The sequence below is a fragment of the Sciurus carolinensis genome, chromosome 1, assembly GCF_902686445.1.
Source record: "Sciurus carolinensis chromosome 1, mSciCar1.2, whole genome shotgun sequence".
Taxonomy (NCBI): Eukaryota; Metazoa; Chordata; class Mammalia; order Rodentia; family Sciuridae; genus Sciurus; species Sciurus carolinensis.
Genome location: NC_062213.1, coordinates 24,682,900 through 24,699,125, shown reverse-complemented (window position 1 = coordinate 24,699,125; position 16,226 = coordinate 24,682,900). Strand labels below are relative to the sequence as shown.

Genomic DNA, 16,226 nt, shown 5'->3' with positions numbered 1-16,226 from the left:
CTGAGCAAGGCCCTAAGCAACTCTGCAAGACCCTGTCTCAAAATAAAAAATGAAAAAGGGCTGGGCTGCGATGTGGTTCAGTGGTTAAATAGCCCTGAGTTCAAACACTGGTACCAAAAAGGGAGGGAGTAAAGCAAAGCTCAACAATGAAGAAGTAAAATGCTAAAATGTTCAATCTTTCAGGCCACTGAATACTACTAGGTGAAGCAGAAAAGGTAATTTGCTACAAAGTACTCAAGATGTGAAGAAGTCCTCTCTCCTAATATTAATCCTAAATAAATAATAAAAAAAGAATATTAAAAAGCATTATATTCAAAAGTTTGGAGCACTATAAATTTTCCACTAACCATACTAACCCTGAGAACAGTGCTTCTCAACTCCAACATGCACAGGAATCACCAGGGGATCTTGTTAAAAATCCAGATTTGGACTCTGGAAGTCTGTCTTAGGACCTAACATTCTGCATTTGTTATAAGCTCCCTGACAACGCTGATGCTCTTGGTCCCCACACCACACCTTGACTAGTATCCACGCAGCCATGGTCGAAAATATCTTCAAGATAGGTATAAGGTAGCCTGCAATTAACTCTCAGTGTGTAGATATACACACGCACACATATACATGTATATATAGCACATGTACATACACACATATATATATACACACATATATATATATACTCAGCACTTTGTAGAACATCTCAAATGAGTTTTTTTATGATGAGTGACATTATTTTACCACTTGAAACACATATGACATCAACTGATTTTGAGAGTAAGCATTAACAGCTGTATAAATCAAACTATAAACATGAAATTGTTAAGAACAATCCCAAACTTTTTTTTTTTTTATTTCATTGTTTGAGGATAGTCTTTCTGTCTTTTTTAGTGCTGAGGTCATTTATACACATTACCCACAAGTATACAAACTGCTGCATATTTCCATTCCCACTTCGCTAATGAAGATGATGAAGCATAGTGAGGTCAATTTACATTAAATAATATTGAGGGCAAGATACACTATTTTTGCTTTTTCAATGGTTAGTGTTTCATGTCTACTGTTTGATAGTTAATGCAACATTATTAGCTTGTTCAGGAACTATGTCCTAAGAGTTTGGCACATTTTCTGACGTGTCATATTCTCAATAATCACTCAGAAGACCTTAAATATAATGCTATACCTTCAAAGATAAGGTTAGATTATTAATTACAAACCTTGGTATAAGAAGCATTACTCAAGAATAAAAATTTAGTCATTGTGAAACTACATTAGTTTGGACTCTCCTCTAACTTATTAAATGCATTTTATTTTATCAGCATTAATGCAGAAACTTCAAAGGCACTCAAGGAATTTTTCCCACAGTTCCCAAGATCCACCTTAACTATCCCCTCACCATAAAGACTTCCCAAATGATTTAATCCAAGAATAAATCTAGTGTCCTCTGGGTTACTCTAAAATTTTGTGTTCCTCTTAGGACTTTTTATACATTGTCCTCTATTAAAATCTTAATTTTTAGTTACACTGTTAACTGCCTAAGATCGGGATCAAAGCTGACCCATTTCTGTATTGCCCCTACCACAAAATGTTAGTAGAGTCACTAAATATCTGCTTAATAACCAAAGGAATGAATAACCCAGCTCTGGGAATGTTCAGGATGTCCTATTAAATATGTAGAGTCATAAAGCAGCAGAGAAATATTAAGAGGTACATAGGTATTTTACAGATGGTACATTTCGAGTGGTACTCTGAATAAACTCTTCATTATTTACAAACTCCTAGAACTTCTGGCTACATTAAGCCAGACTAATTTGAAAGACACTGAAAATAGTGTATACTTTGCATTAATTTAAATTCTGTATCCTCCGCCAACTAGAGAACAAACAGTCTCCTCATGCTACCTGAGGAAAAAAGATGTCATTTTGTAGACCTCCTTAGTATACGCTTGCCAGATCAAACACAGGACGCCTGGTTAAATTTGAATTTCTGATAATAAATAAATGATATTTTAGTGAAAGTATGTCCCACACAATATCTGGGACATACTTACATAAAATATGAGTAATACCCTGACACTTTGGGGCAAACAGGAAATGAATGGAAAACTTTGATTAAGCAGCTAAATCTTTCTTTCTCTCCAGGAAAAAAATTATCAAAACTGTTAAAAAGAAAAAGACCACACTGAACTTAATTCAAGTGACTTATGAGTTTCTGTGAGAATAAATGTTTTATAAATTATCCTAGTTTATAGAATGTTCATGTGTAATATGTAAAAAAATCATTTATTCTGAACCCTTCCATGTTCTAATGCACAGTGGCATTCAATAACAGCATTTCATTCATTAGCAGAGATTATTATAAATTGTTTTCTCAATTCATAAAGGTAGAAGGAATACTTCCAGAAAAAAATCAGATATAAAATGCTTTGATAAAAATTTCTAATTCCATAGCAAAACAGCTGTGGTGTATGCAGTACAGCTCTTTTTTCTACTTTAAATGTTAACTTCTAGAGATTTATGTCCTCATTTGAAAAGTTCTCCTTTCAATTGAATTTCACTTTGAATAGTGGGAGTCACAGATTTTCTTGACAAATGATAGATACAATCAATTAGACTTTGAACAATATTTTTGGTAAAGACATTATCAAACAATTATAGATAAATTATCACACAAGTACATCACATGAAGAGTATTAAATATTTAAATGCAAGCATAGCTGGGTCAATCTGACCTAAAAAAATATAGTCATTTTTGTAACATACACTTGACTGGTGCATAAATCTATGTGTGGCATGTGACATGGCTGCCACTATAGAATGACGGAATGAAAAAAAGGAGATAGAGTATCTAAAGGACAAAGACAAAAATAGAATTATTGATGGATAATCAGATCAATCCTTTACCAGCAGGAAATAGAATATTCAGCCTTAGGAGGAGCAGTCTACAGAATATAATCTAAGAAAAACTGAAAATCTGAATAAAATTATGTTTGGCAATAGATCTTGCATTTTTAATTGAAATAATCTGATAATACTTCCTCACTTATAATAACTGGTTTTGGGGGAGGCAGAGGGTTTTATCTTTAAGAGTATAAAACATCATCTTCCTCTTAAGAATTAAAAAAAAAAAAAAAACTAATGTCATATCCAAAAAGTTTCAAGTTAAGATTCACTTTCAAAAGGAAGGCAATCCCTACAAAGGTTCAAAATAGAAAGATGAGTCTTCCCATAAAATAGAAAGCAAACAGGGAATGAGAAATAATTTACACAAATTAATATGAAACAAAAATCAGGGATAAAATTTATCTTGTTCCAAACTAGATAACTGTTCTTTCTCAGCTTTCAGGACCTTTCTGAATTTTTTTTAAATTTTTTTTTAAGTTGTAGATGGACACAATACCTTTATTTTATTTATTTATTTTTATGTAGTGATGCGGATCAAACTCAGTGCCTCACATGTGCTAGGCAGGTGCTCTACCATGAGCCACAATGCCAGTCCTGAAATTTCTCATAAATAATGTATACAAATAAAGGGGGTTGCATTGCCAGCTATTCTCCTGATGGGCTATAATACCCGTGGTAATTTCTGTCTGTCTCAACAGGAATTTTCCAATTAAAATATTATGTCTATATCAAGGTATTACAGGCCACTGAGTTATTAGGCATTGTTTAAAAACACACGACACGTAACATACACAAACCTAAATGCCACCTTCACAGCCCTCATCCTTTTAGAAACCCTGTGCTAATGCTCTGTGTACTTGGCATTTTCAGATGTGAGGATAATTAAGTGCTTGTCATAAAAGTCTACTTTTCCAAATTAGCAGAGCCTACACTTTAACTTTCTTCACAGAGTTCTTTTAAGGCAGGGAATGAGCAGTAGCTGTATTAATCTGATCATCTACTGTATCCAATGTTAATTACTTCAGCCTGAGTTTACATATTTCATATCTAAAAGGTACAAACAACATTTAAAATTTTAAAAACTCATTCATAAATCTTCCAATGGACAGGTGTTTCCAAAACACATGGGCATTTTTCCACATTTTAAGCCAACAATAAATAGTTGAATATTTAGGCAGATAGTAATGATATTACTGATTTAAAGTAGTTAATTAATAACAAGGAATGTTGAGCATTTACTCATATATTTGCTGGGCATATATAGTAATAAGAGTCGATGACTCAATTTTATTTTAAAATTGTATCATGTAATGCTAATGACACAGAAACACATATACACCCATATGCATTTTTATCTAGGTTAACAAACAAATTAAAAAGTGGACCTTAATCATAGACTTGGATCTTATTTTAATAAAAAACTATATATCACTAACCATAAGCAGAGGTTGCATATATGATAAAGAACAAAACATTTACGGTACAACTGAAATATATGTACATGAATATAAATACATGTACATGATATATATAACTATACACAGTAATAAAGAGAAATCTCTAGATACAGCTAGCCATAGCAGAATTTATATATATATGATAAAAATAATATTTATGGTATAGTTGAATATGTATGAACATTTATAAATATATGTACATTATACATACAACTATACATAATAGTTTGTTTTACTAATTCTAGAATTTATTTAAAAAATGCTACCCAACTGCAAATAATCTTCATTGTTTAATTTTAAGCAGCCAAAATTAGCTTATAAAATTCATCCTGCAGTATGCAAATTCTCTACTGTATAATATTTCCCCCTATGAAATTTCTATAAATTATTTAATTAATCTCTCATGGACAGTTGGGTTTTTTCCCCCATTTCATTTGTTTGTTTGTGTGTTCATTTTTCACTTTGTTTTGTTTTTTTCCTCAAAAATTGCAATTATGAACATTTTTGCATAACGTTCCCAGTACACTCATGCAAAGGATTTTCCTGAGTTAAATTACATGGTCACTGAGAATTTGAATATCCTATTGTCAGAACTGCCAAATTCATTTTCAAAAAACACACACACCGGCTCTTCCTAACCCTTACAATGTTTTTTGGTCTTAAAGTCTATCTCTTCTGAAATTAATAAAGTGAGCATCTTTTCATTAAGATTTGCTTCATGCAGTTTTGTCCATGCTCATCTCTTAGTTCCTGAGGTCTAATTTAGTTGCACTGAGTCAAAGGAAATGTTCTGTGTGATACTGTTTTCCTGAAATCTTACTTCTTTTTGGCTTAATATGTGTCAGACTTTATAGCTAGTCTGTATCTGACTGAAAGGCAGGTATAGTCTCTAATTATTGGTGTGGAATTTATATTTTTAAATTTTTGATAAATTAAGTATATTAATTTGATAAATTAAGTTTATTAATTGGTCAAATCTCTTAAAATTTTGAAAAAGATTTTCTGCTTAACATTAAATAAGAGTAGTTTACCACTGAGATTGTGGTTTATCATATTTTCCCTATAGCTCTTATATCAATTTTTGCTTTCCCTATTTTATTTATATTTCATGCATTTAGAACTGTATATCTAGTGAATTAAATTTACTTTTGCATTTTTCTTAAAGTCTATTATAAAGGATTAAAAGAGTCCCCTCAATTTTCCCTTGGCTTATATTTGCTGGTTTAACTCAGTCTATTCTTTTCTTCCAAACTCTCCAAAGACTTGTGTTTTAGGTGCATATCCTATAAACAGCATAAGGCTGAATTTTCTTTTTTAATACAGTCTGATAATTTCTTGTAAGGGGAAAGTTTAATCCACAATTTTTATTGACATTTGTGATATATGAACTTTTTTCCCATTTTACTTCTGAAATTCCATTTGTCTAACTTTTCCCATATATCCTTTCTTGACATGCTTAAAAAGACAGATTGAATTTTACAGGTGTCCTTTATTTTGCTATTCCATTTTTCTCCTCTATAATTTTGGAAATTATGTACTCATTTCCTATTCTTTCATTAGTTATCCTTCATTTTTCCAAGAATTCATAATGAAATACTAAGCTTGAGCATCTTAGAACATCTAAATTCTGGTCATGTTCTCTTCAAATTTCCAGAGTAACATTGCTCAATACCTTAGTCTGTCTCTATTTAACATGCATAAATGAAAGCTGTGTTTGTTTAGATGTACCCAGATGTTTCCCAGGTCTTAAGTTATCCAAATCCTTTGCTTTATTCTCGGGAGATAGTTGTGATGGGTTGACAGTATTAGGTTGATTTTTTTTCCCCCTAAAACATTTGGTAGTATTCTTCCTTCTTCCTGTTTCCATCATTGCTAAAGTTGGTAAATCTAATTATCTTTTCTGTAGTTGATCTGTTATTTGTCTCTCACTGCCCTTAAGGATCTCTGTGCCTAAGTATTTTAACTTCTGCAAAAATGTGTTTATTGTTAAATTTATTTGGATATATGCTGCTTAGCATAGGCTATGAATCTGTGTATTAGTATCTTTCATCAGTTCTAGAAAATCCTTTTTTTATTTTCTCACCAAATACTGCTTGCCTATCCTCCATTCTCTATTTTATTTACTCCCGGAACTCTGATTGTCTGTTGGAGCACCTCATTTTATTTCCATACCTTATATCTGCCTTTGATATTTTCTCTCTCCTTGCTCTGATGTCTCATTCTGATTAGCTCATTTGCTATCATTTTCTAATCTTTCATTTAATCTCACCATATGTTTCAAGCTTCAATAATAATATTCCTTAATCAAAAATGCTACTTCTTTTTTGGTTCTCTCTGGTAATTTATAGTTTCATTTGTTAGATCTAACTTTAATAGACATGTTACTTCGTTAAACACTTAACTATGTATTATCTTATAATTGAAAACTCCTGTATCTGAAATTCTAAATCCATCTTTTGGGGGGTGGGTGTTTTTCCACTGATTTCATGTATGGTGGTTTATTTCCCTGTTCATATGGTAAATGCTTTTCTAATGACGAGCTCATATAATATTCCATTAATCCATGCACATCTTGTCAGTAAAAACTGAGTACTTTTCTGTAGACAAATTCAGGTTTACTTCTGCCAGAATACAGAGGGAGGCACGCAAGGTGGAAACACTTTCACCACCTTAAAGGTCCAAGCTTCAAGTAAAACACAGATTTGGGCCTTCACTTTGCAGGTGACTTCATGCTTATCTCTCAGCCACCTGCAGGATCAAAGTTGGCATTTTCCCCCAGTGCAACCTCACATTGCAAGCTTACTTTCACTTCTCCCTGTGAACTGTGTTTAGCTCACTCTCCACAGAGGAGAGAAGAAAAGCTTCAAAGTTCCTCTCAATGTGTGGAGACCTGGCAAAGTGCTACGGAGTATTTGTTTATGTAGTAGAGTTGCTGTGTAAGGAAACAGTTCTTCTACTTACTCTAGAAACAAGTTATGACACTGAAGATTTTGATGAAAATGGTAGAATGGGTTCACTGTTGAAGTAAATAAGAATATAAGATAATACAGCAAGAAAAACAGATCCACAGTGGAATACAGTAATGCCATCCTAATGGGAGTCTTGTATATTAAGTGCTCACATGTCTAGAATATTCCACAGCAGTAACAGAGAATTATGGTAGAAGTTTCCCAACATGAATAATATGAATAAACATAAATACAACCTGAAAGATACTACAGTGATAAGGGAACGGCCTCCTGTTGTTCCATCTTCAAAATAGCTTTTGAGGAAGATGCTTTGACAGCAGATCTAATTATAAGCAGCCAGGTGACTATTTCCTTTCACATCCCTGAGGCCTCCACTGTTGTTCAAATTTGTTTTTTCGATATATATTCTTAGTTATAGATGGACACAATGTCTTTATTTTATTTACTTTATTTTTATTGGTGCTGAGGATAGAATCCAGTGCCTCACCCATGCTAGGCAAGCATGCTACCACTGAGCAACATCCCCAGCTCCTGTTGTTCAACTTTGAGTAAAGTTTCTTCATACTTCCTATTCCTGAGCTGTGACTCCTGAAATGGTGAGGCTTTGAATTTCAAATATTTCTGTAAAAATTCAACAACAGATTAAAGTACTCAGCACCTTAAAGGTTCTCAGGTGAGCAAAATTACATCAGGATATAAAAATAAGCATAAGGGTAGTTTAATGTCCTTGGGGCACATGCCATTTAATTTCTTAGCAAATAAAATGCTAAGAGGTTGATTAAATTTGAAATGAGCAGACAACTGTCCTTTCCTCAATAAAGTCCAAGACCATACAATTGTGAAAGTTTAAAATGTAACTCACCTTTGAGATCTCAGCTCATTCTAACTCCTGTGAAGTAAGATGCTCATGGGGACTTCATCTATACAGACATTCACTGAGCATCTATTAGAAATGCCAGCAGTGTTTAATTGTGCAGATACAGTGGGAAGCAAGAACAGAATAGTCTCTTTGTCCAGAGCTTACTTGCGTCACTGAATATTAACTAAATTCTGACATTATCAAATAATATCTTTATTCATATTTATATTTTTGGGAGATTATTTTCTTTACCTAAAGCATATGGAAACTCAGTTTTCTCTGACAATGACTTCACGTTCCTGGAAAAAAGACACTGGTCCAAATCAGCTGGTAACTAGCTGTATTAGAATGTGGGTGAGGGGGGCAATTTCCTCATAATTAAAAAAAAATTATGAGGATCTCTTCAAAAATGCTGCCCCTTTCAATGCAAGAATGGATTATCTAATTTTTACATCACTTAACAAATGTACCTGCATAACATGCACATACTCACCCATACTCACACATCCATGCCAGCAAAGCTCAGAAAGAAGCTGATGTCTGCTAGCCCCAGAAATAAATTAGCATGCAGCTAACATCAGAGGAGCCAGAAACACTCATTGCAAGTGTGAACACATATTTGATTGCAGGACTGTGTCTTTCCTAGGGCTGACCTTATAAATTAAACAGTGTAAATCTCAAGTAAGTGTTTTCTGAACATTTTGATTCACTGTGAACATTAGGATGCCCTTCAAATTAACATCTAACATTATTAGTCTATTGTTGGACATGAACTGCTTCATTACTGGTGACTGAAAAGACACTGGCACTAACGCACAACCCCTGAAAAGAATGGAAAGGCCCGATTAAAATCTTGGGATGTAAAAATTGAAATGCCAGATTTTAAAACTAGGATATTGAATCTACATATGGAAAAGCACTTAAAATGATAAATAAAACTCTTTACTTCAGTGCCAAGATGCATAATAACACACTAAGTAAAATCTGAACACCAGGTTATCTCCAGGGCTTTTGCCAAACTAGTGCCTACTTATAACCAAGACTCAGTTTAATGTACCTTCCTGAGGAAGACGCTTTCTATCCACCCCACTGAGCTATGCTGTTATTATGGTCATTTCAAACACAGGGCTTGTAGTTCATCTTTTATGACACTCATCACTCAAAATAATCTGCAAAGTGCCTGTCTTCCCTGCTGAACTGTAAGTTCCATGAGGCCACTATGCTGTTGATTCCTGTACAGTCAATGTGGCTGGCATAAGGTCCATTCTAAAAATTAATTAAGGAATGAATACATAAATAAAATAAAGACATGTAACCTGAACACATCTCTACAAAGTACAGTTAACCAGGAAAATTGATGCTTATAAAAAGAACAGAGTTGAAGTAAAGTATAACATGAATATACCCTTCTCTATCTATGAACTTGAAGTAATTAAGGAGTTTTACCTGCTCAGAAGAGTGAGTGCATATCCAAAATCACACATGCTACAAAACACTCACCTTGATATTAGTGTTTATATGCCAATCAAGATTGTTGTCCATTTTTTTCAAAGTGAGAAAAATGTCCAATCTCATTTTTAAGAGAAAAATGAGCAGTATGTTCTTGAGTTGACTGCTTCCCAGTTGGAACAGAGAAGAAAATATAATAGCACCTTGCATTTGGGAGCTGCTCCATCAACAATTATAGGATGAGAAGTCATATTAGCAATGACAAAATAAAGGGAATATGGTCAATAAGTAAACTTAGCTGCACTGTCAACAGCACTGAAAATTTTAAATTATACTCAGTAAATGGTATAAAACAATATGAACTATGAGTAGAAGTAACCAAATTGAAATCAAAGGTTATGACATCTATAAATATATTATGTGTGATTCTATGAATGATCTTTAAAGTGATCTTGTCCTGCAACATCCAAGCCATCAGACTCACTCCCTGGATTCTTGTTATTTTTTCCTGGTATTTTGCCCCAGCTGTATGGATTACCTGTAGTGTCGGGAAATCTCTTCTTCCACCTGGGTAATAAAATCACATTTGGTACATGAGTGTTCTTTGCTTTCCTTGATAGTCTGCTGCCCATCTGATCCTTGCAGATGATTTGCTTCTTGTTTGACATCTGATGCTTGGGACTCATGCACAGTCTCATAGTGAAAGAGGAGCACATCTACATCAGGGGTAGAGAAGGGACACTGGTGGCACTGGTGTTTGACCCTCGAGCTTCCGGCTGCCCCAGGAGACAGGTGCAACAGCAAGAGTGCACAGTGGGAACAATTACTTTTTCTACAAGCAAACGGATAAGTAATTTCTCCAAGGTGCTTTTCTGGGCTGCAAAGGCCTCGGGGACAGAATGGACAGTGTTTAATGGTACACTTGTGGATGTTATGGAGCTGTTGATAATGGCGCAGAAGTGGCCCCACTACAATGACATCGGGGCCATGGCTTTTGGAATATCTAAAATCGCAGAACTGACAATTATAGCTTGTTACCATATTATCCTCTGCTCCCTTGCTGGAGAAGTCCTTCTTTTTAGCTCCACTTGAGCCCTTGTCAGCCTTGGTCATTGGCTCTCCTTCTGCACTTTTGGCTAGATCATTCTGATTAATGACAGAGCCCCTGGAAAGCTTATCATTCAATTCTGGATTAAGGCCGCCTGACTGCACTGCTGCATGCTGCTTGCCATAATGTTCTAGCAGTTTAATGGAGCTAGATGACTCACAGCTGAAACTACAAAATTTACACCAGTAGTAACTGGTGGCCTCTGTACCGTTTTGTCGCGAGGAATCAAGGGGCTTGATGGGCACTGAGTAGCCAACAGGAGTGTCGTCTCCCGCCTTGACTGTTATCTTGTCCTGCCACTTTCCCAAGTCTCCAGAATCACTGGATCGAAGTGCAGGGATGGATTTATTAGAGTTTTTCTCAGAAGGTTTTGCACCCTCAGAGGAGGGGAGAGAAGCTTTTATTTTGTTTGGGTGAGTCTGAAGAAAATGCTGTTCTAGTTCAGTGGATGAGTTGCCCATATAAGTAAAATTACAGAATTTACAGCGGAAATACTTGGTGTTTCCTTGGCAATCTGGTGTTTTCCGTCCGATGCCAATGAATGTTCCACCTGAAGTGACCTAAAGTATAGAAGAGATGGATGTTACTTTACACATATCATTAATTCACAAGTGGGGTGGAGGTGGGGACTGCAAAGTAATCTACATAAAAAATACAATTGTGCTCCTACTTTCTATGAAATCACTTAAATTATCAAAGCCAAAGAAATTTCCTCTTCATTTCTCAAGTTCCCCTCTGAGTGATTCATTAAGCTTAATATTTTAGGCCAATGTAGCACAGGAAGGCAAGCAACAAAAGCACCATAACGAATTCAAAAGATTTAATAATATATACTTATAAAAACTTAGAAAACCATTTTCTACTGAGTAGGTTTCACTACTGCCTCCTTCAAATCACAGTCCTGCAGAAACATCCAAATCACACGAGGTTTCTTGACACAAAGCTAAGGCTTGCTTGCTGTCAAAACCAGAGGCAGTTGCTCAGAGATTACACAACACAGATGTTCTCCAAGGAAATCTTCTGTTCCGTTCCTACAGCAATGAGGCTGCAGGCAAAGATGAGGACTATCTGCTCAGTAAAATAGAGGTTCTAAAATGACCACACAAAATGGCTCATAATGGAAGCCCAAGCATGCACAATGAAACTAAAAATAAAAAGAATGGAGTGGGCAGGAAATCGTGGTGAAGGAGGACCCACGGAAAGAGCTTCAAATCATTCTCAACCAAAGACAAATAACAAGAAGAAAACCTTCCTGGACCTTACTTGATTAATGCTTAGTCTCATAGTAAATGGCTCCCAGCAACTCCCATGAGTGGATCACGGGGATGTTCAAATGCCAAAATAAGATAATTCCCCCATAAAAGTCACTACCACTCTGCTTTCTTTCCCAAAGTTGAAATTACATAGTACTGGGGCTATGAAGACCTTCAAAGGGCACTCTGTAAAGCCCTTCCTCCCTTCACAGTGTGTACCCTCAACAGGCAGCCTGACTGAATGCCATCTCTGAGCAGCCAGGATGCATGGTTTAAAATAAAACTTTTGACTGAAATAGTCCAAAAAGTGAGATATTTTTCCTTCCAAATATCAGTGGATTTTTAAAAATTTTCCAGCAACCAGATGTAATATATAAAGCAAGTGGCATAATCATGGTCTGCCTTCTTCAACAGCTGCTCAAAACTGACATGTGTGATCGCTGCTCATATCCAAATTGCTCCATGAGAAAAGTCTCAGGCATCTCAAAATCAAATAAAAGCTCTACTTAAAATGCAAATAATATTCTTTAATGCACTGAGAGATACATTTGAACCTCTAACGTATGAGACTAAGACTGAAGTCACCATTCAATGTTTAAAGAGAGGCATGATCTTGATCTAGTTACTTAATCTCTCTGGCCAACAGCTTCCTCAATTGGGGCAACTTCTAAATTTATGTTCAGTATTACAGTTCTAGGAAATGTGCATTAACTCATAAACAGCCTGGCACTGGCTATACATTAAGATAATAGTTTATGAAGGTCTCTCACAGCCTTTGATCAAAGAATGATAATGGTTCACTTCAGACCATGTCTACAAACACAGCACAAGCACACAGATTTAAATTTGTTGATAACAGAGCATTATTTAACCAGAAAGCTAAGAATGGGGTATCTTCTGAGGCAGCAAACTGACAGTCAATAGTGAAGAGATGTCAAAGCCAGACCCTGGGGGAAACAGTCTAGAGCATTCTAACCTAGCACTTAAGTGCCAAAAGCAACTAAAACTTGCACTGATATATAATGCATCATATTGCAAAATATCTACATGCATTTCCCAATTCACTGGAGGTGAGGAGAATCTTTATTTTCAAAAAAGCATAAGACTTAAATGGGCTACTCTCATCAGGTACTCTGTTCAGGAACTTAAACTTGAAACAAAAGGGGTAACTTCAGAAGTATCTCAGTTTCTTCTTTAACACAGGCAGAGAACGAATGTTTGCAAAATTAAGAGATGAAAGTTTTCCTATTATAGCTACTATATTGCTTCAGAGTAGCTGGGTTTCCCTATAAAATGCTTTGAACATCTGTTTGTACAACAAAGATTCCCAAGAAATCACCACATATCATCACTATTTCTTTGATTTTGCAATCTTTAAGTCTCGTGTGCAATGATCACAAGGACATTTCTCCTACAATGGGATGAACAGACTAAATAGAGAAGGGGCAATCATTCAGTGATAAACTCACACACTTGGTATGACTAGTATTCTTAGCTAAGTGAAAATATTAAATTTTGCTGTTAGTAAGCTAACGTTGTTCTGACATTCCTTCTGAGATGGTAGGAATAATGTTATTAATATTTGGAAGGAAGTAAGGGCTCAGTACATTTAGGTTAAATGAATAGATGAATTCCTTAAGGGAGATGTGAACACAGATGAAAATCTCTCACCAAGACCTCTGTACTACCTGGGATAAGGACGTCATAGTAATTCTTGGCACCATTATCACTGATTTGACCTGATGTCTATGGGCCCACTCAAGAAAATACAAACTACATCTTTCACCCAAAAGCAAACGCACATAGAGCCACTTAAATGCAAATTAAGGTTATGTAGAAACATTTAACATAACTGATAAGGCATGAGAAATAACAGATTTTAAATTGTTTCTCACTGATTGAAGACTATGACCACTTTGTATTCTATTTTAACCCAAGTTTTACATTTTTTTACTTCCACGTCGTATTTTCCATGGTTTTCATTTATAATTTATTTACACATGTCTTTAAACAGAACTGTTTCACTAAAGAAGTGAAAAATATAAAAAGGTTGGCTTTTTTTCAAGGTCTTTAATCTCAATTCTGTCCTCCTTATAATATGTAGCAAAAACTAATAATAATATCTAAAAGAATATGTCAAGGGGAAATATTTTTAAAAGTTTCAGAACTCTTAAAATGACACTTTAGCACATGTACTTATTTTCAATGAAGGAAAAGATGATTTGTTTGAACTAAACACAAACCTTTCCTCAGATGTGGTTCGTTTTCAAGTACTATAATTGATAGCAACAGAGACAATTATGAGGTACTAATTTAAGAGGACTTGAGGTTATGGGCTGATAGTCAAAAAAGTAAAACCTTAAAAATAAAAAGCTATGTAATCCCAGCAACTCAGGAGTCTAAGGCAGGAGGATTGCAAGTTTGAGGCCACCCTCAGCAACTTAGTGAGGCCCTAAGCAACTTAGTAAGACCCTGTCTCAAAATAAAAAATAAAAAAAAAGGACTGGGTATATAGTTCCGTGTTAAAGTGCCCTTATATGAAATCTTGAAAGTACTAAAAATAAATAATTAATAAAAAGTTAAGTTGTTAAACTCCAAATACTGAACTTTCAAATAACTTGAAGAAATCTGTCAGATGATCTTGGCTGAAAATAACTATAGTCAGAATTAATCTACTAATATACATAGGAAATGTTTCTGCAGGTATAGTGCTTCAAAAACACATTCTGGAATATAGAGTGTGCTTCAGTGATATACTTTTGATGGAGAATAAATGTTTAAAAATTTCAATAACCAATCTAATTATGTGGCAATCATCTCACTCTCATGCCATGCATGGTTTATTCCTGCAGCCTATTCCTATCAGTGTCACTAGTAACAGATCTAGTACATACCCTTCCCACTTGGATTTATAAGACACAACCAACTGGGGGTCATTTAAAGTGGTACATGGAGCACATTTAAAAGAAAAACTGCTTAGTTTTCATTATGCACATTTTCATAATTGATTTTTGGGGATTGCAGCAAAAAGCAGTTTACCCTAAAATGGTTCCCTAATTTTCTTTGGTGTCTTTCTATCATTATCTGGTATCTAGGACAAGAGAATACCAATATATCCTAAAGTCAATAATCTGGAAGCCAACATTTTGTGAGAAACAATTCAAAAGAGAAAATGCAGTGTGAGGAGGATCAGACTGTGCATGCCCATACCATGCATGCCCACCTCTCCTGCCACCCACCCACTAACAGAAGCCCAAGCAAAGATACAGAAAAACTGCATGTGATCTAAAGAGGATCCTGATGGGAAGGCAGTCTGATCCTAAAGATGTGGAACATCCTTCAGTGGCAAGGGTCCTGGGCTGCACACTTACTACCTGAGAAGCACTTGGAATACAAAAAGAAATGACACAGCACAAAAAGGTCACAGGTTAATAGATGACAACAGCAGTGTCTAGATTAGAGACATAGTGGGTTCCATGACAACAGAAGAAGTGCACCTAACCCCAACTGACGGAGGCAATACCTGAGCCATGGGCACATGAGTTGACACTGATCATGGAGAGGCTTCTCAGGTGAAGGAAATTGCACAAAGAAAAGCAGAAACAAGAGAGAAACAATGCAAGTTGCTCTCAGGAAATGCTGACCATTGAAACATTGAATATTAAATCTTGCTGCAGAATCTGCTATGCAATGGTACCTGTTAGGTAGTAAGTAACACAGATGTGCTGGTTTGACTATCATCTCTTGCTATAGAGAATTTGGAACAGTAATGTATTACTGAAGGGACTATAATTAATTATACAAGTATAATTAAATGATAGGTGGTTTTTCTAAATAGACCTATACTTCCTATAAAATGCAAGAAGATTGATCCATATGTAAGAATTTTTTTAAAAAGTTAAAAAGGAAAGAAGAAAGGGAGGAAGAAGAAGATAGGTGAAAGGAAAACTGGGACAGAAGAAAGGAAAGAGAGAGAAGGAATAAGAAAAGAGAACAGAAAGATAAAGAAAACCATGGAAACCAACAAGCACTTACTCAATAAAACATTAGATGTGACAGAGAAGAAAGGAGGGCATCATGGGACAACCACCCAACTGTTCAGGGAGATAATATCAGGAAGAAATCCAGGGCAACTCCACAACGTCCTGTCTGACTGACTTTAAAGTTGAAGTATGGAAGAAAGGAAGCAAAATAAGTTGTTTTGGGGAACTTCATTTTTACCTATGTTGAC

The 16,226-nt window shown here is 35.2% G+C and overlaps 1 protein-coding gene across 6 annotated transcripts in view; it reads right to left on the bottom strand.

Annotated features, from left to right (window-relative positions):
• The window catches only part of Trps1 (transcriptional repressor GATA binding 1), a 235,803-nt gene that overhangs the window by 168,458 nt on the left and 51,119 nt on the right, over positions 1-16,226 (bottom strand). For all 6 annotated transcript variants that reach the window (XM_047559417.1, XM_047559443.1, XM_047559411.1 and 3 more), the window contains one exon: positions 10,173-11,302. In XM_047559417.1, the coding sequence (XP_047415373.1) occupies positions 10,173-11,302 (1,130 nt within the window). The remainder of the gene's footprint in view (positions 1-10,172; positions 11,303-16,226) is intronic.